Source organism: Parus major, chromosome 10 (assembly GCF_001522545.3).
Source record: "Parus major isolate Abel chromosome 10, Parus_major1.1, whole genome shotgun sequence".
Classification (NCBI taxonomy): domain Eukaryota; kingdom Metazoa; phylum Chordata; class Aves; order Passeriformes; family Paridae; genus Parus; species Parus major.
In genome coordinates, this window is record NC_031779.1 from 5,081,631 (window position 1) to 5,104,731 (window position 23,101).

The 23,101-nt window shown below is 39.3% G+C and overlaps 1 protein-coding gene across 5 annotated transcripts in view; it reads left to right on the forward strand.

The window, feature by feature from the left end:
* The window catches only part of TRPM1 (transient receptor potential cation channel subfamily M member 1), a 116,370-nt gene that overhangs the window by 83,516 nt on the left and 9,753 nt on the right, over nt 1–23,101 (forward strand). For 4 of the 5 annotated variants that reach the window (XM_033516896.1, XM_015639006.2, XM_015638999.2 and 1 more), the window contains 17 exons: nt 172–343; nt 2,743–2,917; nt 4,419–4,542; nt 6,319–6,391; nt 7,244–7,344; nt 8,709–8,882; nt 9,525–9,659; nt 9,937–9,987; nt 11,448–11,588; nt 12,217–12,246; nt 14,653–14,942; nt 15,477–15,705; nt 16,003–16,125; nt 16,465–16,596; nt 18,581–18,709; nt 18,999–19,250; nt 19,807–19,999. In XM_033516896.1, coding sequence (XP_033372787.1) covers nt 172–343; nt 2,743–2,917; nt 4,419–4,542; nt 6,319–6,391; nt 7,244–7,344; nt 8,709–8,882; nt 9,525–9,659; nt 9,937–9,987; nt 11,448–11,588; nt 12,217–12,246; nt 14,653–14,942; nt 15,477–15,705; nt 16,003–16,125; nt 16,465–16,596; nt 18,581–18,709; nt 18,999–19,250; nt 19,807–19,999 — 2,524 coding nt within the window. The remainder of the gene's footprint in view (nt 1–171; nt 344–2,742; nt 2,918–4,418; nt 4,543–6,318; nt 6,392–7,243; nt 7,345–8,708; nt 8,883–9,524; nt 9,660–9,936; nt 9,988–11,447; nt 11,589–12,216; nt 12,247–14,652; nt 14,943–15,476; nt 15,706–16,002; nt 16,126–16,464; nt 16,597–18,580; nt 18,710–18,998; nt 19,251–19,806; nt 20,000–23,101) is intronic. The other variant, XM_015639012.2, reaches the window with a different exon arrangement.

Below are 23,101 nucleotides of genomic sequence, written 5' to 3' on the forward strand. Positions count from 1 at the left end.
GTGTAAAAGCAAACTCCATTTCTGATTCTCCTCTAGTTTTGGTTATACAGGTTTCCTTGGTTTGTTTCCTCTCAGAAAAAACTCTGAATGTGCCTCTGTTGGGTGGTGTGGGGCATTTTCCCATTTGATTCTTAGTTCTAATCTAGGTGCCTCTCTCCTCTTGACACACAGGTAACACGAGTTTACCAAACAATGTCAAACCCTCTAAGTAAGCTTTCTGTGCTCAACAGTTCCCACACCCACTTCATTCTGGCAGACAACGGCACATTAGGTAAATATGGAGCTGAAGTAAAGTTACGGCGTCAGTTGGAAAAACACATTTCCCTCCAGAAAATTAACACACGTAAGTATGAGTGGGGCAAACTGTAACTATAATGTCTTGAAGGGGAGGAAGGAGGGCTTGAAGTTCTTGAAAGTTTGGAAATTAAAGGCTTCTTCCAGCTCTTCCCAGTGGAAATGTGATCAGGACTGTGTGACTGGACTAGAGCACGTGCTGTCTGATAAGTGGTGAAAGAGCCCACATCAAACCAGGCAGAAAAACCATGGAGTTTTGAAAAAAATTGACAAATAATAGTGAGGAGAAGCTTCAAATCGGTGAGAATCTAAGGAAAAGGAAATGCAAAGAATTTGTGCACTTCTAGGCTAGAATTCATAAGCATCAGTAAACACACAGAATGGGGGGATTTTTTACAGTTCCTGTTTACAGCAATCCTGTGCAGCTTAGTGATTTCTGATTCTGAATGTTTACATGAACATTTTATTTTCTTTTATATATGGATTTGTTTCATCTGAAATATGACACTCAAAATTCTTTGATCTTCTTGATAAACTTAGCAGTCATTTTGATTTTTAATGACAATTAAGACAATTTCACCTTAATGCTTTCATATTTAGAGTTTTTTTGAGTTTTAAAATTTCTTCCAGTTAATATGGCCTCACTAAAATAATTTTCTAGAACTTTTCTTGTAGTTATTTTTAAAAAAGTATTTTAAAAGACGTATTTTTATTAGAATGTAAAAAATTATTTTTAAAAGGTGAAATAAAAAAAAAATATAAACTATTTAAAAATAACCCCACAACCCTAATTAAAAATGGTCAAAAAATGTTAATAGTCTTCAAATTCACACATCAGTTAAGAACTACTGAAGGATCAACATCAGTTCTACCAGTTGCTTTTCTTATCTCTTACTGGTGCCCCAGTAAACTGTGTAGACCTGTAAGAATAAGAGAGAAGAAACATCCAGAATGGCAATTGCACTGAACTCCACAGAAGTTTCTTATAGGGTCTAAGTGCTCTTATGGGTAGAGCTAAAAATCAAGTAAAGCCAAAAGGTGGAAATAGAGATCAGCCTTGAGATATCCTAATGTTCTGGGAAGTCTCAAAGTAGTGCCCTGTGCCTGTGGTGAAACAGCTCAGGAAAATGCTGCCCCTTGCCTTTGAGCATGGAGGCAGTGCCAGGTACTGCTCCTGCAGATGGAAACAGCTCAGCCTGCTTTTGTCATCTTTGTCTTCTGCAGAAGTGCTGCCAGAGCTGTAGGGTTGTAAAAGGGAGCATTGGCTTGGAAGATCAGGAATTCAGAGCCCAGAGACAAGATGTTCTCTATAATTCCTTTTAATACCTCTGGGGCTTGGGAATGTCATCTCTGACTTAGGTAGTGTTTGATGATTTTTGTCATGAGAAGGGCAAAATTGGAATACATACAGAGAAACCTGTTCTGTGAAGGGCTGCAGTACACCTGCTAGTTACAACATACAGGGAGTTGTTTTGTTTCTTCTTCATCACTCCAAGCACAGGCACCTCTTCAGGAAATCTCAGGAGGAATCACTAAAGATTTCATGGACACACAGGCCGACCCATGCTCTGCGACTCCTCCTTATCAGAGCTGGGGTGTACTGACAGGAGGATGTCAGGAAGTTTCTACTGTTACTGTGCATGGTGTTCCTGTTCTTCAGAGAGGAATCAAGGTTGAAAATATGAAGTCTTTCACGCATTCTCAGCCAAACAAAAAAAAGTGCATCTTTATAAAGCGCTGGCCATTTCACAGATTAAGAACTGAATTCAAATGCTTATGATAGTGGAATTAGTCAGCATTCAGGTAATGTTTTGTCCTTCATTTCCCCAAGTTTCTTGTGACCAAGGCTACTGAGACCATGTGACCTGTGGGCTTCCCTTTGTCATCCTATGCCTGGAGATCACAGTGAGGCAGGGACAGCAAAGGGATGCTCAGCTGTCGTCTCTTCCATCGGCAATCCATTTCAGCCTCATGATAAAAACACTAATTTCATTTTTTTTTCTTAGGAATAAGCATAGGTATGTCACCCTACTGAAGACTTCCCTTAGGTAACCAATGAAGAGGTAAAGCATCAAAGGCTGGGAGCCATCCAAGTAACAGTGAAGCTGATGAAGCAATAGGACAGTCATGTTAGCTGCTTTTTTCTGTACCTCATGTCTGTCGAGAGAGCAGCAAGCATCCACCAGCTCTGAGTGGATAAGTTATAAGTATGGAGCTGATGCAAAAGCAAGGGCAAAGAGACATCCTATTTTTTTCCTTTTGGGCTTGGGGAACAGCGTATGGACATTTTTTCTCACGTTGGCCATGAAATGGCAATTATTTTTCCTAAGGGCTCTGGTTGAAGTGGTGCTCTAATGCAGAAATCACATCCACTTATCTCAATTTCTTAAACTACGTTTCAATGACACTTCTTTTTTTTTCTTGTTTCTGTTCTTCTGGTTTTTGCAGGACTGGGGCAAGGTGTTCCTGTAGTTGGGCTCATAGTGGAAGGAGGTCCCAATGTGATCTCCATTGTTTTGGAGTGTCTGCGGGAAGAGCCCCCTCTCCCAGTTGTGATCTGTGATGGCAGTGGGCGAGCATCCGACATTCTGTCATTTGCACACAAGTATTCTGAAGAGGGAGGGTAAGGTTTCAAGATCTTCACCAAACCTATGAAGGACTATATGCCTTGCTTTCATAGATCTTCATTTTAAAAAAAGCCCTCAGGGACAAAACACTGCAAACAGAGGCATTCTGCTGTCAGTCAGCTTTTGTTGCCTGTTTGGTCTTAGCCATGAAGTTAAATAGTAGGAGTTGTTACCACTTTGAATGCATGTTCTGGTCCTCTGAAATGTGCTTACTCTCAGTACAGCACACTGTTGTACAAGCTCCATCAGGGCCTTCTGCACTATGTGTGGTGCTGGGTTGGGTATGGGAGAAGCAAGGACAAGTTCCCAGGAGGAACTCTTTTCTTCAGGCCAGGGCTGAGGTTAATTAGTGCATGGATTTGCAGAATTTGTACTGCCTGATTCTGCTGTGTTGTGTGAATGAACTTCCTTGTCCAAAAGTGCCAGACCAGCTGTGAAAATTTTGGACTTCCTTCATTATCTTCCTTTTGCCTTCCAGGCAAACACCTCATATATTGTCTTAATTAGGGTATGGCATACCTGTCTAGTACTGAAGATAGAAACTATTTCCTTGACTGAAGTTGAAGTTTAGCTTGGATTAAGTATTAAGCAGACAAGTAGTGCTGCTAGCAGTGTGGATGTTACTTGCTGAATTAGGAGAGCGGCTCTTATGCTGGATTTTGCTGGTGTTTGGGCATAGCACATACTTAATTGCACCAAAAGTATTTATGATTCAGCAACTGTCTTTTCTGTCTAACAAGCTTCCTTAGTTTAAATCAAACTTGGCTTGATTTTTTTTTTTTCCTTATTCATTCTTCCTATCAGCTCATGATTAATTGAAAGAGCTTATCAGGATCAGTCTCTCTGAGATGTGCTCACTGCATGGCTTTCCCTCCCAGTGCATATGATGCAGTGTCCAATTTTCTTCTCCAATAATTATGATAAATGCGGTTGTCTAGTAAGGCAGATCTATAATAAGAATTTTTTGTCAGTCCAATCATTTTCTCACTGTGAACTTTGAATTTTACTGCATCTCTCAGGCACCTGCTGGTAATGTTTGCCATTATCTGAAAATACATGTGTTGTGTTGGGAAATGGATAAAGATGGAAGGGCTGTTTTGTATTGCTTTGGGAGATCAAATATTTCTGACCTTTCTAAATTTTTTTTCAATAAATTATCTTTTGGATTGTTCATTTGTTTCTTATTTGGGTATTACGAGGTTTCAGATGATTAGCAAGTTCAGTCCTCTGTTTAAGACCATAACCAAGGTGACATATCAGAAATGTGAAGTATTTTGGGGTTTTTAGCTATATGCAAAGGGACTTGGAACATTTAGAAGCAAAGGTAGGGGTCCTGTAAGGCCTAACAATAAAATCCTGAAGACTGAACTTGTTAACAGAAATATATCTATGATATATTATAGGAATACCTGGATGTTATACTTTCTTAAACAGCAGGCCTTCTGAATATATATTCATTCTGGTAATGTGTTCTTTTATGTCTCATTTTTCATTTAGGATAATAAATGAATCCCTTAGGGATCAGCTTCTAGTTACCATCCAGAAAACCTTTAACTACAACAGGAATCAAGCTCATCAGCTGTTCGTCATTCTTATGGAGTGCATGAAAAAAAAAGAACTTGTAAGTATCCTAAAAGTAGTTCACGAAGGTAATTTCTGTGACCAAACTTCATGGAGTACTTTCAAGTGCCATTTTCCCAGGGTTATAGTTTAAACTTTTTTTCCCTCATATAGCTGCATTAAATGTACACATTCATTCATAAGCATAGGCCAACCAGGGATTATATCTTCTGGAAAGCCCCAAAAACAAATTTCAGATTCTTCTCCTGTGTAAATTGACAAGAATCTTTTTCCACAGACTTCAGCAAGGCAGAGCAAGACACCAAGAGAAATGCACTAAACCCAGGATCCAATGCCAAAAGTGGAGGAAAGATAATTGAAGAAAGGGTTCCTAGGAGCAAAAAGCATTCAGAGTGCATCAACACAGCTTTTTGTCTTCTGACACATTTACTCTTTAACAGCCTTTCATTCCAGGAAAAGGGACTTGGCAGGCCTGTCAAAAGAAGCTGAAACATTGTCCTCCTGAAGATCCCACCCTTTCTTGCTCCTGGTTTGCTGCAGGTCTGCTCTATGTGCTGTACCACTCACTCAGGTTCCTGCCTATCTCCTGCATCCAAACTGCAGAGAAAAGTGTGCTCAGGAAAAAAAATCTTTGCCATTTACATCTGTGGTCTGGAAGCAGTGTACTGAAACTGCATTCCCTGTGTCTTTGCAGGCAGAATGAATCCCTGAGTGTTTGCCTTTGAGTAATTGTTTCAGTGAATTTTTGTAAATATGATGCCAAGATGAGTTGCATACATACACCTTTGCTGGATGTAAAGTTGATAGTAAACATGACTCTGATGAGTCTCTCTGACTGAAAGAGAATCAGCCTTCCTAAAAAATTGGTTGAGAGAAGAGAGCCCACAGCTGCCTTAGTCAGACTGTTTTGAATTTAAAATGTGCAGCACATCTGGTTTACTCAGCAAAATTCAGACACTGGCTGTGCAGCCTAAGCAGACTTACGGTTATGGTTTTCTGTTGATAGTTTTCTCTGTTCTTGTTAATTAGTAATATTTTTTCTGTAGTTGTTCTTTTTCTATTGTCATGTATCTTTGCATTCCTGCAAAATATATTCTAACTGTTGAGAAAATTGCTATTCTCAGTAGCTAATATGAATAGCTGCTTTTGGAAAATGAAGAATTTGGTTTTGTTTTTTTTTTCTGCCTTTGGTATTAAGTTTGTTAACATAGAATATTTGGTTATTCTACTTCTGAATTATTGGTCTTGTAATATGTAGTTAAATGGCTAAGCTGTACATTAATTATTATTTTTAAGATTATTGAATTGCAATGGGCTGAACTAAGCAAATGTGACTAGAATAATTACTTTTTTTACTTAGTTCTGCCTATTTGATTTTCATATGTAACACATCCTGCAGCTAAAAAGTATTTGAGTGTTATCATCAATAAAAGGGATGCTGTGATAATTATCTTGGGTAACTAGCATTTCCTTTTCCATTTACTGGGAAGTAATAGAACCATCAGAAAACAATCAGGTTTGCATGGCAGTTTTGTGACTGCTTTTTAGAATTCATGGGTTTGGTGAATATTTTTCATCAAGTTTGTCATGTTCATCAATGCAGGGATATTTTAGGATAACTTCACTGAAAGAATTTAATTAAAAACTTCTGTGAAAATTTAATTTCCAAGAAAAATTTAGTGGAACTGTACTTTTTGAAAAATCATAAATTGTAAGAAATAATAAAGCTGCACCATTCTGCTCTATATTCTATCCACATATTTAGTGTCTTTCCTGTGTTGTAATTTGGTGTGTTTGGTTTTGTGCTGCTCTGTAGATCACCGTGTTCCGCATGGGCTCGGAAGGGCAGCATGACATTGAGATGTCCATCCTAACTGCTCTCCTCAAAGGTGGGTTTTCCAGGCACACAGGCAGGATGCACAACAGCATCCCAAGAGGACGTTCCTATGCACTGTCTGGCATTCACTCTTCATGTTTGAGTCTTTGATTTCTTCACTTGGATTCTAACAAGTACCTGAATGTGTTTGGTTCTTGTTCAGATTAGCATGAAGTTTAAAATCTAGATTGAAAGTTTTGTGTGGTTTTCCTCCCCTGAAAGTGTGGGATGGGAGTGCTGCAACAACTGTACTGCTGATATTGCAGCTCATTTTACTGCAGTTCAAGCATACATTCATAAAGTTAGAAAAAAAAAATGAGAAGATGAAAGGCTGTCTGGATTTTCCAGATCTCAGATTGTGCCATTTAAACTTTAGAGCAATATGATTGGTTCCTTATTTATTTGTTGTATTTGCTGAAACAACTGTTTTCTGTCTGTGGGTATACAGTAGTTGATACAGTCTCTTTATGGGATCTCTGGAGTCCCCAAAGCTAATTAAGAGCTAATCCCCAAAGGAATTAAGAGGGGGAATTTTTACAATTTTATGTACAGTATCAGCCAGAGGAGCTGAGAGGGGTCTTTTAGAAGAGTGAAATATCTGTTTTTAGCATCAGAATAAAAGTCAATATGGAAGTTTTTTTAAAAAACAAGGGAGATAATCTCATTAATCCTTTGGAAATTAGTATTATGGGGTTAAATGGAAGATGCTATAAATTGATTGGATGAATCCACTGCTTTGTATTAGAATTATTCTAATGGTAGCATGATATGGAGCCAGACTTGCTGTTTTCTAGTTATTGCAGGAGATTGTTCAGTCTTGTTTCATCATGTGTGAAATATGAAAAATCTGTGTGTTTCTCTTTAGGTACCAATGCATCTGCTCCAGATCAGCTCAGCCTGGCTTTGGCCTGGAATCGTGTAGACATTGCACGCAGCCAAATCTTTGTCTTTGGACACCACTGGCCAGTAAGGCAAATTTTCTTTGTCATTTTGTTTGTATGTAGTTTAAATTAAATTGTGTAATATTTACACCTTGGATTTTGGTGCTGCTCTAGTAGCAATGGTGAAACACTGCAGTTCACCTATGTTAACTAAAATCCTTTATTTAAACTGTTTTCATGTCTCACTGTATTGATGCTTTTTGCTTTACTATGTGAACCATCTGATAGTGAATTACTCCAAAGTGTCATGAGGAGAGCAGCCTGAAGGCTGTAAGAGTGAAGGGGAAAGAATTTTGATGGTGTTTTTGCTTAGTTGAAACTTGAGTTGAAACTTAGTTGAAACTATGCAATAAAATGACACTCAAAGGAATACCATTCATGTGCATGCTGTGCATAATGGAGAGACTTATTTCATTGGATGGAATGCCCCAATCTCCCTGTTATTGTGGTTAGATTCAGAGATTCCACTAAGAAGTGAAGCCTGTTATTGTTTTGGCCTGGTTAATACTTCTGCACTGCAGGTTGTGGAAGCAGTACCAGCCAGCTGGGATTCACTGTCATTCTAGGTTCACAGAGATTGCTTTCAGACCAGCCTGTGCTGCCACTTGGCAATTGCAATTTAGTCCAGGCTTTTGAAGGGATTTGTGGTAACTGGGCAGAGGAGAGTTTTTTAGGACTAATAAAAGTCCAGGAAAGAAGCCTTGTTAAAGGTTTGATCCTGTAGTTGTCAGTGCAGGGCACAGGTAGTTACAATGCAGTTTTCTTCTCTGTGAGGTTTATGTAATCTAAGCATTATCTGGAGCAAGTTAAGCCTCCAAATCACAGACAAGTAGTGTGGTGTATGTGTGCCTCTTCCCTGGGCAAAGAGGTTGGAAGGGACAAGGACTTTAGCTGAAGAATAAATGTATCTTGAGAAGTATAATACAGAAATACTCTCTGCAGAGCAGAAATGAACCAGTGAGTGGCTCTCTGTCCTCTTCTCTTTGCTCTGCAGTATGGATGATATTTGGCATCATGCAGCATTCTTATTAAGAATTTTTTCTGTCCAGCTCTTGTTGCTGTTTATTTTGACAGCTATTGCTTTCAGAGAGAGCAAAGGAACTGAAGTGTCCCAGTCTCCTCACACTAATTTTTATTTTTTGAGAGCAATCCTCCCCAGTCTATCTCCTTCACTACTTTGACTTTCAATGTTATTGTTAGACATAACAGCTTTTTAAAAAGGGTAGAGCTGTGACTATGCAGAAAGACACTTAAACTTAGAGAAATTATCATTTTTAGTTGACTCAATGTGAGAAGTGGTGACTGGAGGGTGAGCTTGGTAAAAGTGTACTCAAATAGTTATTGTAAGATCAATTATATTTCTAATAGTTTAATGTATTATAAATACAGCCTTTAGGAAGCCTTACAGCTCCTGATGGTACAGCTCCTGAGAAGGAAAAGAAATCTCCAGCACCACAGACTAAAGCAGGCAGGGGAAAAGGAAAAGGGAAGAAAAAGGGAGGAAAAGCAAAAGAAGAACCAGAAGAAGAAACAGACCCAAGAAAACTTGAACTCCTGAACTGGGTGAGATGAAAGTGTTTGTATAAAAAACTGCTGAAGATTTTTTTTTCATTCTGAGGTACAAAGACAGAAGGAAGATACACACTCATTCTGTAGAATGCTCTTTTGTACATTCCCACTAGATCAGCTGTAGATTCTGCAGGATTGCTGTTTAGTGTTTGAGCCAAGCATCCCTCCCTCATCCCATGTGCACCACATGCAGCCTTATCTCAACACTACAAGCCAGTACTGAGCTGCAGCATCTTCTCTGCACTTGTCAGAAGGAAATACGACCATCAGCAAACATCTTCTTTCTGTGTTAGTTTAACTTGTTCCTATCATGCTGAGCCAAGTAAATCCCCTTTTTCACATAATGTGTCAAGCATGGTATGCCTGGCTTAGTTAAAAATACTGAACAAAATGATTGAAAGCTACATGTTGAAAGACTGAAAGCTACAGTTGTATTGCTAAAGATTTAGGAAACTCTGCTATCTCTATTCACTTCATGTGGTTAAAATGTTATTTTCTAAATTCCTTTTTACTTACAGACTAATCAACATATGTGGGAACTCAATCCATAACCTAAGTAGTGAAAATGGCTGTGGTTGCTACCCAGCCAACTAACTTGTACTCATGTGGTGTCACATTCTCCACCCTGCAATTCAGGTGAACTCCCTGGAGCAGGCTATGCTGGATGCACTGGTCCTGGATCGAGTGGACTTTGTGAAACTGCTTATTGAGAATGGAGTAAACATGCAGCACTTCCTGACTATTCCTCGACTGGAGGAACTTTATAATACTGTGAGTGAGCAGAAATACTAAAAAGCCCTGTGATATTTTGCCACTGTATTGTATGTGACTTGAATCACCACAGAAAGGTTTATAAAATAGGGATGTTGCTCTTGATAGACAGGTGTTTGTCACTGTAGCCCAGTTCCATCTTTTCACACCTCTGGGGTGAGATGGCACATGATTGTTGTCTGAAGTTCTACTTAAGGTGCCTAACTAACTGTCTTTGTGTTTGCAAAACATCTGAAGAACTGAAGCTCTAATGGGCCATGAATTATTTTTGTTTCAGAGGCTGGGTCCGCCAAATACACTTCATTTGCTAGTCAGAGATGTGAAAAAGGTAAGCAGTGTTTCATTTGTGTGATTGCATTAGCCATGTGAATCAACAGTAAAAGCAAGCATAGCATGGGGCCAAGCAGGCATTTGAAATTGGATGGCAGCTGTTAAGAAAAGTTAAATGTCTCTCTGTGGCAAACAATGACATCAGTCTAAATTGGGTATGGCAGTAATAGTAATTTTAAAACTAAGGAGTTAATTAAATTAAGCTTCTATAGTGTAATATGGCATTTGAGATTTAGGTTGATAGTGTTTCTTCTCTACAAGAGGCTCCCAATGCAGCATTACAGGGGAGGAGTGGAAGGAAAGGCCCTGCTAGGTTAACTGGAAGCTCCAGTCATGACTGCAGAATTTGTTGCCTTTTGTTTGCTTCCTTGTGTGTTTTCCAGTTACTTTTCTCCCACTAGTTCAATTTTCACCTGGGAGAAAATCTCTTCTGTCCTAAATTTCTTATTAATTTGTTTCCATGACATGAAAATTTGTTCATTATATGTCAATAGGCAGGGTCATTGTGAGATTTCTCTCTTAGAGGTTTTGAAGCTTTTATTCAGTAAAATTCAGCTATGTGAAATTGCCTGTGCTCATTTCTGCAAGAAAAACCCCCAGTTATTCCAGGGAGGTTCAAATGTGGGGATTATGCAGTACTGTGTTAATGTATAATTCATATTCATCTGCTTCACAGTTTAACACTTTTCTCATTCAGTGTTGTCACTATGAGTGTCACTAATGTTCCTCTGTGTCTGTCTCTCCTCTATTCCATTGCATTTCCATGCTCCCTCCCTCAGCGGCAATCCAGGGGATTCAGTTGGGTTAACCTGGAGGTGATGTGCTTCCTTAGGCTGTAGTTGTTCCATCATAGCAGCTGCTCAGTGGTGCTGTACAATCAGTCATTGCTGTAGGATGTAGCTTGGACAATGAAGCATTGTTTTTTTTTTCCAGTGAAGTCAATACAATTATCCAGTTTTAGCTGTAACTGCTGAAATTAGAGTTTGCTTTGATTCTGGGCTGCACATTAGTTATGGTCTGCATTTAGTCTCAACTGTAGATAATATGATGAAATATAAATTTCCATTAAAAAAGTATGTAAAGTATGATTATCAGGGATATTCACAACGAAATTGTCATGCTTTTATACTGGATTAATGGTAATCAGTACAGAGTTTCTTAAGTTCATTAATATAAGTCTTGTAAACAACATAAACTTGTATGGACACTGATATATGAGTAAATCAAATGAAAATTTGTTCAGAAATATGAATTCTGCTAACAACAAAACCAAAAATCTATGACACAAAATTTTTCACTATGTGTATAAGTTCATTTCATACAAAAGACTGAACCCAGTGGCTGTAAATAATACCAATGTGCCAATTTAATTGTGACGTATGTCTTGCCAGTAAATTTAATCTACGTCATGTTTTCTTATCCTAAGTCCTTGTTAAGTTGTGGGGGTTTTTTTTGTAGGGAAATCTTCCACCAGATTATCATATCAGCCTAATAGATATTGGTCTTGTCCTGGAATATCTCATGGGTGGAGCTTACCGCTGCAACTATACTCGGAAAAGTTTTCGGACTCTTTATAATAATTTATTTGGACCAAAGAGGGTAAGAATGAGTTCATTCTGGATGCAGCCATTGTGCTGATGGCAAAAAATCTGTTCCTTTGTTTTTGTGAAACACTTCATATCAAATTCTTCATGTTAACTTCATATTAAATTCTAAAGAAATGCAAGGTAGAGGTTGAAATTCCAAGAGTGAAGTTACATAAAAAAGTTTTAAGACATCTGTGTTTAAGGATGTGAGGACATGAGACATGGTGAATACACTGACCTGGAGGTGAATTTCCTCCTATTCCAATAGTTTACAATCCAGATATTCCTAACTGTGGTATGCTTAGAAGCACTTATTTTTTTTATTTTTTTTTAGCTTTTGTGACCATGCGGTCATTTTAATTCTCAAAGGATTATTTATCAAAAGATTCATTTAACTCATGTCTGAACTAAAATACTTCCTTTGAGTGCAGGATATATATTTCCTAACCCATTGCGTTCCTGCTAATACAATTTAAATTAAGAATAACTAATTGCAGCATTATTGGTACAATTATTTAGGACAGTAAGTTTCATAATAAATGCTGTACATTTGCAAATGAAAATGGGTTTGCTTAGTATTGTTTGGTCTTTCAAATTTTCCTCCCATCTAACTGATTTTATTTCTACTTTTTAATATTCAGCCAAAAGCTCTTAAACTACTGGGGATGGAGGTAAGTGGATTTATTTAAAATACTGGTTTTATCAAAACATTTCTTGGTACAGTTCTGTTCTTACTCTTAGCTTTTTCATTATTACTGTGATTTACAGAAAATCTCAACTAGACAGGACATTCCATTTTGCAAACATAGTATTAAATGCTTCTGACCATTTTTTTTAAGGGTTACATCTTTCAAACTTCCTAAAGCTCTGCATAATGGTTTTCAGGCATTTTTAGCACTATTATGTAATAACATGCTTCATGGTGGAAGATACTGTAGATTTAATTTTTCATGTGTACACATTAACAACATTGAAAAAAGAATATAATCCAGCAGTGCTACTTATGGCAAAATCTCCTTTAACCACAAAATAACAATTTCCATGCTTGATGTTTTACCATAGAGAAAACATTTAACTTGAGTGAAAACCAAGCTGGTCAGGTGCTGCCCTCCACCATAAAACATCCTTGCTACTGTGATGGCACCACGTTTTGTAAACAGTGATGCTGATCCAGAATTTTGGGTCCAGCCCCTACCTCAATTGCTTGTGTACCTGTAGAAATGTGTAATTAAGCAGAAACAAATCTGGGATGAGACCTGAAAACTCTGTTTTAGAGGTAGTTGCTTTTGTTTCTGAAAAAAGAAATATCACTATAGACCAGGAAAGCACTGACACCAAGAGGCAGGTGCATTTCTTTAGGCAGTGGGATTTTACTAATGCTGTGATAATGCTCGAGCACAGTAAGAGCTGCTTGTGTTACAGATGATGTGAACCATACCCACACACAAATGCCCCTCTTTTCCCAGGCAGATAAACAGCCCCTTTCTCAACTGAGATATCTGTAGAGAATCTCTGAAAGAGGTTGTGTTTAATCTATCTGATCAGGTTCATATTTTCTGCTGGATCAAGGCCAAAAGCTCAGCCCCTCAGAGCTGTGACTCTTTTTGATTAGCATCAATCACAGTGCTTCTCCAAAAGAACATTTTGATCTTCCTGTTTCTTTCAGTGAGAAATGTTTCATGTGGCACAAACTGAAGTGTTCTTTCCACTTGACAGGAGGTAGAGCCTGCTACTTCTTCCAAGAGAAAGAAAAAGTTCAAAGAGCATTTACATTTCCTTTACTGAAGTGATCAATAAATTGCTGTGACTCTGTGTGGTTAGGTTTTTTCATTTCCAGTGTTAGCAGCTCTAAAACAGGAAGGTTAGACTCCTCAGCACTTTCTATCTTACACAGGGTTTTGTTTTTATTTGATTTTCCTAGGGTGTAGAGGACCTAATTTTTTGTCCTCCATTTGAGATTTTATGTCCTCTGCTTCAGAGATAGTAAATACTTTGTGCAATTGGTGACCCCTGAATTTTCCATAGAAGACAGAGGTCACCACTTGCAGTTCTTAAAACTGCTGAAGGAGAAGTTCATGCTCAGTTGCTGAGCTGAGGAGTCATCTTTGGAAATGGTGTGGGAGGCTGAACTCTGAATTTGGATTTAAATTCACATTTTGTTGAAAAATAGTGCATTATGCTGAGCTTACTTGAACAAGAACTGATTTTGTAGAATAGCAATTTCTTTTACTTGCAATCTACTTCTGAGATTGGACTAGGTCTCCAATGATGATGAGCTCTGTCTACACTTATATATGCAATGTTCTTCCTACATTTTTTAAACCCTAATTTTCCCAATCATGGCTTTTCTCCCTTCAGGATCCTGCTTCATTGTCACTACTTCCCTTCAGTTACTTCCATGTTGGTTCCTGTAGTAATGGCCTATCCTCCCTATCCCTTTAAGAAATGGGATACTTAATACCTTCCATGTGCACTGCATACATAAGAGGAGATTGCTTATTCCAAGGTGAAGATTCCCTTTGGTATCTTGCTGTTCTTAAGGGTGCTGTGTGCCTGTCTTTGCCTTTTGCATGTTGCCATGGCCTGCATGTCAGTCAGAAAAGTGCTCTGGTACCTGGAAGATCTGCAGGGATAGACACAGAGATATGGAATTGGAAATGGCAGTGGAGCCTATCTGTAGGGAATTCAGTTTTGTTAAGAGTTCCACTGACACTGCAGAGGAATTCATTAAGTCATAATTTGTTGCAAACCAGCCTATGTAATTCCATGTGCAATAGAGATCTGCAATTCACACTGCAATTCCAATGCAGTGTGAAGAGATGCCTTCAGTATCAAGGGATTCTACTGCACTTTTCCAAGATGGGTGACTTGTAATTATGTGTACAAGAAACAGCACCCTGAATAAAATCTGTGTGTGCTTGCCCAGTGCATGCTCTGTCCTATTTCATGCATGGTAGCGAACAACAAAACCAAATTAGAACTTTGAGTATTAATGTGTCCTCTCAGTACTTGTTCCTTGCATGGTGCTGTTGTCAGGTGAGCTGTTAAAAGCTGACAGGAACAATTTTTCTTCCCAGGATGATGAGCCTCCCACCAAAGGGAAGAAGAAAAAGAAAAAAAAGGAGGAAGAGATTGATATTGATGTGGATGACCCAGAAGTGAGCCGCTTTCAGTACCCCTTTCATGAGCTGATGGTGTGGGCTGTGCTCATGAAACGGCAGAAGATGGCCCTGTTCCTTTGGCAACGAGGGGAGGAATCCATGGCCAAGGCACTTGTGGCTTGTAAACTCTACAAGTCTATGGCCCATGAATCTTCAGAGAGTGAGCTGGTGGATGACATCTCTCAGGATCTGGACAACAACTCAAAGTTAGTAGATGCAGAGCAGATTTTATAGCTACTTGCTAGAAGCTTGCTGAGTAGTTTTACTTTTTAGTTCAGTACAATTAATTTCTAAATGTACTTTCACAGAATGCCATTTTGGAGCAAATTTAGCAACTACAGACAAGGCAAAATGTGGTCTCAGGATCTTAAGGCAACACTAAGCAAGGAGAAGACTTGCATTTTTTCCGACAGAATGCATTCTTTCATCAGCTTCTCTCTGTAAAACTAACTAGTTTTATTCCACAAAATTATTTTCAGAATTTACTCCCGCAAATTAAGGAGTATGTGATGATATATCTAAACTGCCTTGAAGATGTTCTTGGTCTAAGCAAATTCCCTCTGTTCACTAACAGTTTGTTTGGAACTTTTGTAGACTGTCCCAAATCAAGTTTCAGATTAGTTGTTCTTGTCACTGTTCATGTGTGGATAAACATGATGCCCAGTGAACAGAGCTAAAACCCCAAAGGAGACTGATTTCAGTGAAGTCAAGCTTCACTGATCTTATTTTGTATCTTCCAGAGATTTTGGCCAGCTGGCTGTTGAACTCTTGGATCAGTCCTATAAACACGATGAGCAGATTGCCATGAAACTGCTGACGTATGAACTGAAAAACTGGAGTAATTCTACCTGCCTGAAGTTGGCTGTGGCAGCTAAACACAGGGACTTCATTGCTCACACCTGCAGCCAGATGCTCCTAACAGACATGTGGATGGGGCGACTGCGCATGCGGAAAAACCCTGGCCTTAAGGTATTTCTGTTCTGCATTATTTCCAAACAGACTTTGTTGGATGGAGCACTTTGTTATACACAGTGTTTGTATAGTGAAAATTGCAGGGTATTTGTGGAGATGGGAGGCTTTTCAGGGTGCCATATTTCATGCAGTACCTTATTGCTAATGCTTCTTAGGTACTTTCTCATTTACATAGGCTTGAGGATGTCAGAATATCTTGAATACTATTTAAAATAAAATTTTGGGCTGGGACCTACCTTGTTACAAAACTCATAATATAAACAAATACTGAGTTGAGTTCTTTCTTGTTTACAGGTTATAATGGGAATTCTTTTCCCTCCCACCATCCTTTTCCTAGAGTATCGGAGTTATGATGACTATTCCTACCAGACATCAAAAGAAAATGAGGAAGGAAAAGAAAAAGAGGAGGAAAATGCGGTCAGTAATGGAGATTATTAGAAAGTTCTAATATCTCAGGACTACTCATTTTTCTGACTTCTCTGATTATGCTGTAGCTCACTCAGGTTAAAATCTCAGCTGCCTCTGGGGGGTAAAATCAGTGAAGAGTTATGGGAGTGTGTAGACTGGATTCTCAGGGCACAGGAAGTGCCTGTGTAGTTCCACAGATTGACAGAATTCTGTTTATATACTTTTAAGAAGAGGTCTGTTGCTCAGGGGAATCCCTGCGCAGTTAACAGTTGGCTGGGGCCATGGTTGAGGAAAACGTCTATTTTTACTGCTGTGTTTTGATAAAATCTGACAACTTTGGTCTTCCAGGATGCAAATGCAGATACAGGCTCCCGAAAGGGGGATGAAGAGAATGGAAAGAAAAAACAACAGAGCCTTCCAATTGGAACAAAGATCTATGAATTCTATAATGCACCTATTGTCAAATTTTGGTTCTACACGGTAAGTCATGATGATTAAACTGATATTGATCGTTGTTCTCACACCTGTGAAGTGCAAAGGATTCTAATGTAAAAGTAATAACCATGTAATAAATAAATTTTTTACTGATTTATGTGTAATCTGATGAGTAAAGCACTCTCTTTATTCAGAGGAAAATGCACAGACAGTGCAGAATGAATAACTGAAGCTTACATTATGAGCCTCTAAAGCTCCTGTGTGCTGTGAAGGAGGCTCTGTGTGGAATATACCAAACTAAGAGCAAGCACCACAATCCAGCCACTCAATCCAAGCTAGGCTGATTCTCCTGCTTTCTAGAGGACCTGGCTCCTGTTGTGCATTGAAATATCCTTTAGGACCCAAGAAGTAACCCCACAGTATCACTGCTATTTGCTCAGATGGGTGCAGCCTAGATGGGAGCACAGATCCTAGTCTGCTAAGACTTCGTGGGAACTTTTATTAAAACAATTAAAACCAATCTAAACTAAAATACTTACTTTTGACAGGCCTCTAATTTTCTATTTATTGCATCAAGAATTATCTGGTGTTAAACAATTATAATAGAACATCTATTCATGCTACTGCTCATAAATTTTATGTGTGCCCTGTAAAAGGGATACTGGTTTCTTATGTGTTCAAGATTAGGATGCCTGATACCTGATTGGTCATAGTAATGCGTAGATTTTTAGTTTTAGCACATTTTAATCATGAAAAAACTACATTGATCCCTTTCTGCCACCTGAGTTAATAATTTAAAAACTAAATTCCTATTTAATTTCAAAGAAAAGTAGTCAACAGGGTTTTACAGTGCAAAGAAATTTTAGTAGACTAAAAAAGCCCCAGACATAAAGGGCCTGGTTTAGAGTGCTTTAGAATTGCTGTTTTCCTTCTTTCAACAAATGAGATAATTCAGCTGCCTTTATCATGTATTCCACAGCCTCTGTGATTCCTTTAGCTGCTGGAGGCCCATGGCTGTGCCAGCGTGGAGGGCTTTACAGCAGGCCTGCTTCCTGCAGAGAAGGAAATATTTTATCTTGTGCAAGTAAGGGTCTTCAGCAGCTGAATATTTCACACTTAGCCTCAACACAAGGTTCATATGAATGTCCTAATTAGCAAAGTTATTAGGGAACTGAGTAAAAGGGAGCTTTGCTTTCATGCATTATCAGGCCCCTCTGCTAAGAGGATTTGACTGCCTTCTGCCTGATGTTTCTTCTCTGGTGATGCAGCCTTCTCTGCTCTTACTGAATTAGACTTCAGCAAGAAACTTGCTCCTGAGACTGGGAGCTACTTAAAGTAATCAAAACACCTGCAAACTGTCCATGTAGATGGGTTTAAGGAACAAGTGTAGGAAGAGGAACTGATAAATGAAGCTTCAGCTGAAAAGTATATTCTGCCCAGATGGACTCAGCCACATTACATTACATTTCTCCACATTACAGTGGAGAAAGCAAGTGAGCTGTATGGCTCTTTATTTTCCCTACCCCTTCTGGGCAGGTGCTGCTCACAGCTTTACTCTCTGTTCAGCCTTAAGATGGTGGGTAAACATTTCACACTGAAAATTCCATTCTTTAAAAAACTTCATTTTCTCCCTGAAATATCTTTCGGTTTGTTACTGTTTTGCTTCCAGGATTTTTTTTCCCTGCAAAGTCATTGAATCCTTTTTGATTTCTTAGTTTTGGATTTCCAAGGTCTCAGAATTTTTTAGTTTGGCTGGTCACCAAAGGGTGCTTGGCAGCTTGGAGACACCATCATCACCAGTTTGATGTTTACACACGTGGTTATAAAAAACTGAGTAGCTCTTTTGGCTTACACTAATAATCCAGGACTTTGTAATGGAAATTAGTGGAGACTGGGGTTGTTTTGTGTATGTGTGTGTGTGTGTCTGTGTGTGTGTAAGCCATCTCAAGTAATTGAATACTGCCTAATTTGGAATGATCCTAGGATACATCATCTAGATTCCATAAAGGATTTTCCTCTTTTTTGGCAGATATCATACCTTGGCTACTTGATGTTATTTAATTACATCATCTTGGTGCGGATGGAACGGTGGCCATCAGTCCAGGAATGGATTGTCATCTCATACATTGTGACATTGGCCTTGGAGAAAGTCAGAGAGGTGAAGTCTGACCATACCAACAACCATAAGCTTGTAGTGGTGTGGGTTTGTGTACAGGGTTGAGAGGCACACAGGAGAGGGAAGTCTCATATTCTGAGATATACTAATAACTAAAAGTATTCTTGCTTGAAACAAATTTTGCTGACAGTGGAGGGGGGTCTCAAACACCTGTTGAATATGACCAGATTGGATTTATTTCACCACCATTACTTCAAAAATGTAACTTGGAGCTTTTTCTAATTGTTTCTTTGTTGTATGTTTGTTCGTTTCTTCGGTTTTTTTATTTCAGATTCTGATGTCAGAGCCTGGCAAGCTGAGCCAAAAAATCAAAGTTTGGCTCCAGGAATACTGGAATATTACTGACTTGGTGGCTATTTCAGTATTTATCATAGGAGCAATTCTTCGCCTGCAGAACCAGCCTTACATGGGTTATGGAAGAGTGATTTACTGCGTAGATATCATTTTCTGGTACATTAGAGTACTAGATATCTTTGGTGTGAACAAATATCTGGGACCTTACGTCATGATGATTGGAAAGATGGTTAGTGCCTGAATTGCTGTAAATTATGTCTTTAAGAACTTTGTGGGAAATTAAATTCCATTCTGCTTTAAAAAGAGGTTTTCTATCAAGTCGGACTGAATACAGCCTGTGAAAAGTTGCTGTATCAATTTCACACACTCACATAAGATATTATACTCATGCAATAACAGATGGCAGGTACACCAGGATCATCCAGAAAACCATTAGCTGTGCACAGGAGATGGTACAGCAATGGTTATATCATGTCTTTGCAACCACAGAGGAGGTCTGTGCTGAAACCACAGCATAGTACATACACAACCATAGCAAATGGGAACAGGAATAGCAAAGATTTTAGCATTTTAAGTATTTTTAAATATAATCTGTATTCCTTTAAGTAACTCCTTTTGCTGCATTTGTATGTATGCTTAATAGCTGAGTAGCACTTAAAGAATGATGTCAAGAAGATTCTCTTGCTGTTTTCTTGTTTGCTGCAATGCATGCTGGTAGACAGACCTGCTGCTGCCCCTGTGCTCCCTGGTGGTGCTAAGAGCCTCTCTGTGGTCTCTCCATGCAGATGATTGATATGCTGTACTTTGTGGTCATCATGCTTGTGGTTCTGATGAGCTTTGGAGTAGCTCGCCAGGCTATCCTGCACCCAGATGAGGAGCCCTCCTGGAGACTGGCTCGCAACATCTTCTACATGCCCTACTGGATGATCTATGGAGAGGTGTTCGCTGACCAGATAGACCGTAAGAGTAGAATTCATAGTAAGAGTCTGTTTCCTGTTTCTGAGGCAGATGATCAGATCCAAATTAAAGACTGCTTTTAATTTGGAAGTAGTGTTTTTGCTTTATGATGATATTGTTCTTGTTTTCTTGTGGCAGACGATTTTCTGTTCCCCACCTGCATGTCTGCTCTCTTGGTTTTTTCAGATTCAGTTACCACAGAAAGTGATGTAGTCCAGAATGTTCTCCTGTCCAAGAGTGTAGCAGTGTAAACTGTTCTGTTTACTTGCAGGGTTCAACAGACATTGTTCTGAAATGTTCTTTTCATTCAAAGGTTTACTAAGAGTCAGTTCTAACAGAAGAAGAAAAGAAATAAATCCCTTGCACAGGAGGTTAAAATACACATATCCTTTCATCTCCAACTCACAAGAATGAGCTCATGCATTTTTACTCCCAGTCATACATCTGTCTGCTTTCAGAAATGTTTTCATTTCATGAATCACTCATGTTGTTCTTTTCTACACCTATGGGAAAACAAAACAAAAAAGAAAACTCCACTTGATTAGCTTTGGATGTGGAAATCGCCTTTCTTACAGGAAACCTGAACACTTAATAAATAGCTGCCAGTATTTTCAAGGAGATGTAAGATGTCCTGCTAATTTTGTGTTAACATGAAATTTGTAGGACAGTCCAATGTGCAGCTGGCCTCCTCTAGTGTGTATCATGTAATTTGCACTTTATCTGAAATAATACAAGCTGCTGTTTCAGCTTTGTGTATGTGTCACTTCAGTCACCTGCATATACTGACAGGTAGGGAAAGTGAAAGGCCAAAGAACCTGAAGGTCTAAGTTCAAAAACCATTAAGATTCATCACCATGAGAAGCTTCTATTCTAAATGTCATTAAAGTGTGCTTTAACTGTTTAGAAAGGAATAAAGTGTCATTTGTCTATTTCTGAACAGTGTACAATCAGATCAACTTTGTTTTCCTAGTGAATGCTTGTTTCATTAATGTAACTTAGTACAGTAAGTTACCCTCAACAGGTGAAGGGTCAAACCAGTCATCTGCTGTCTGATAGTGCAGTTTTGGTGCACATGAGAGATCCTGAGCTTATCCTGGTTCACAAGTGGGACAATTCTCCTGTGGAGAGGAAGTGACTGTAATGGGCTATCCCTTATCTCACTATGTGCATTCAAATCCTACTTCAGTTTGAACAAAGAATGTTTGCCAGTGTAAAGAGTTTGATTTCTTTATAAATCAAAACACATAACCCTGCCAGCCATCTCTTTAGCATAAGAGGTGTCCCAGGCTTCTGTCATGCTTCCAGTCATTTCTCAGTCATATACTCAGGATGCTTTGGATTGGAAATCTTTCTTCAGAAGTTCAAAATATTTGGGGGACAAAAGGTTTGGTCTTTCTTTTTTGGTTGTACAAGTTCAGCTACTTGGTCCTTTTCAGGTCAGAAGCTTTTCTGTGTCAGTAGCCTAAGCATAGACTAACTTGGAAATTCGTGGGTTTGTGTTGTTTTAATATTAAAATGATTTTGGCTATGCAGGACGTTCTTCTACACTGCATTACAATTGTTCTCTACATTTCTCCTGTGTAGAAGTCTATGGACTGACACCTGAAGATCTTCTTGCTTTCAGCTGGAAGTTTTCACTCCAATCTGTCTGTGGTTCTCTGTACACCACCAAAACAGCCTCTGGAGTTGAGAGTCATGGCTATGGGCAGTCTAATATGACTCTTGACTCAAGTGCTAATGGCTGGTTTTGGCAAGGCCCAGGGGTGTAAATAATTTATGGAAGGAGTATAACGTCAAATTTTCCCTCTGAAAGAAGGCAGTTGGACTTTGTCAATAGCTTCTGTGAGGATAGGGTGTCATCTGGAGATCACAAGTCACAGAATTTGCTGGGCTTGGAAGGCATCTTTGGAGATCATCCAGTTGAACTTTCCTGGTCAAAACAGAGTAAACTAGATTTATCCCAGTTTGCTCTGGGACTGTCCAGTCATGTTTACAATATCTTGAAGGATGAAGACTGTGCAGCCTCTCTGGACAACCCAGTTTAAATGGAATTTCCCATCTTTCCACCTTTGCCTGTGGAGGCCCAGGGGTCATGCTGCAACCCTGGTGGGGCAAAGGCAAAATGGGGAGAGACACCCCTCTAGAAAAGACATCCCTCCCATGTGCCTTTGCAGTCATGTTAATGTCTCATTAAGTCTGTTCCCTCGTTGTTTTGTCAGTTATGTCACCCCAGTGCAGCCCCTATTGACCATTTATGTACCCTTTCCAGGATGTTCTTCCCTCCCTCAATCCCTGGCTTGTTTTTGCCACCGTGTACTCCACCCCTGTTGTCCTGTTGGTTCTCCCAACCCTAAGCTACTCCCTTGTACCACTTTCCTTTATCCCTATTGGCCCTTGACCCTCACAGCTGCCCCTTTTGCCCCGTTTAACCCTGAGCCCTCAGACCAACTCTTGTTCTCGTCCCTGATCCTATTCAAGGCTGAGTTCAATAAATGAGTTGTTGGTCACCAAATGAGAACCCATCCCTTTGTGTTAAATCCTCAGCGTTTCCTACGGTGTGCTCCGGGCTCAGAGACGCAGGTCACTCTCTGGGATCTTGTTGCAGCACATGCTGTAACATTTGCTCACTGCCCACTGCTGCTTCTTTCACTGAGAGGAGTCTGTCTCTGTGTTCTTTTCTCCCACACATCATCAGGTATTTATAATATTGGTAAGATCTCCTTCACCTTCTGCAGACTAAATTATTGCAGCTTTCTCAGTCTTGCCTCACTTTTCAGACAGTCCAATCACCTTAGTAATCTCTGTGGCCCATGGCTGGACTATTCTGATACGTATGTCCATGCCTAATTTCTATGGGGGAGCCCAGAACCAGACACACAAGTCCAGGTGTGGTTTCACCAGAGCTGAGTAGAGAGGAATAATTACCTCCCTTAATTTGCTGGTAACACTTTTCCTAATGCACCCCAGGAAGCTCTTGTGTGGTTCACTCTCTTTAGAAGATGTGCACAAGCAAGAAGTTACCAGTATCTTGTACACAACATCATCATATTCTTAAACAATAGAGAAGCCTGGTTGTGTTTCTTTCAATAGCATGACTTTTCTTACCAGCATTTAGGACTTGGC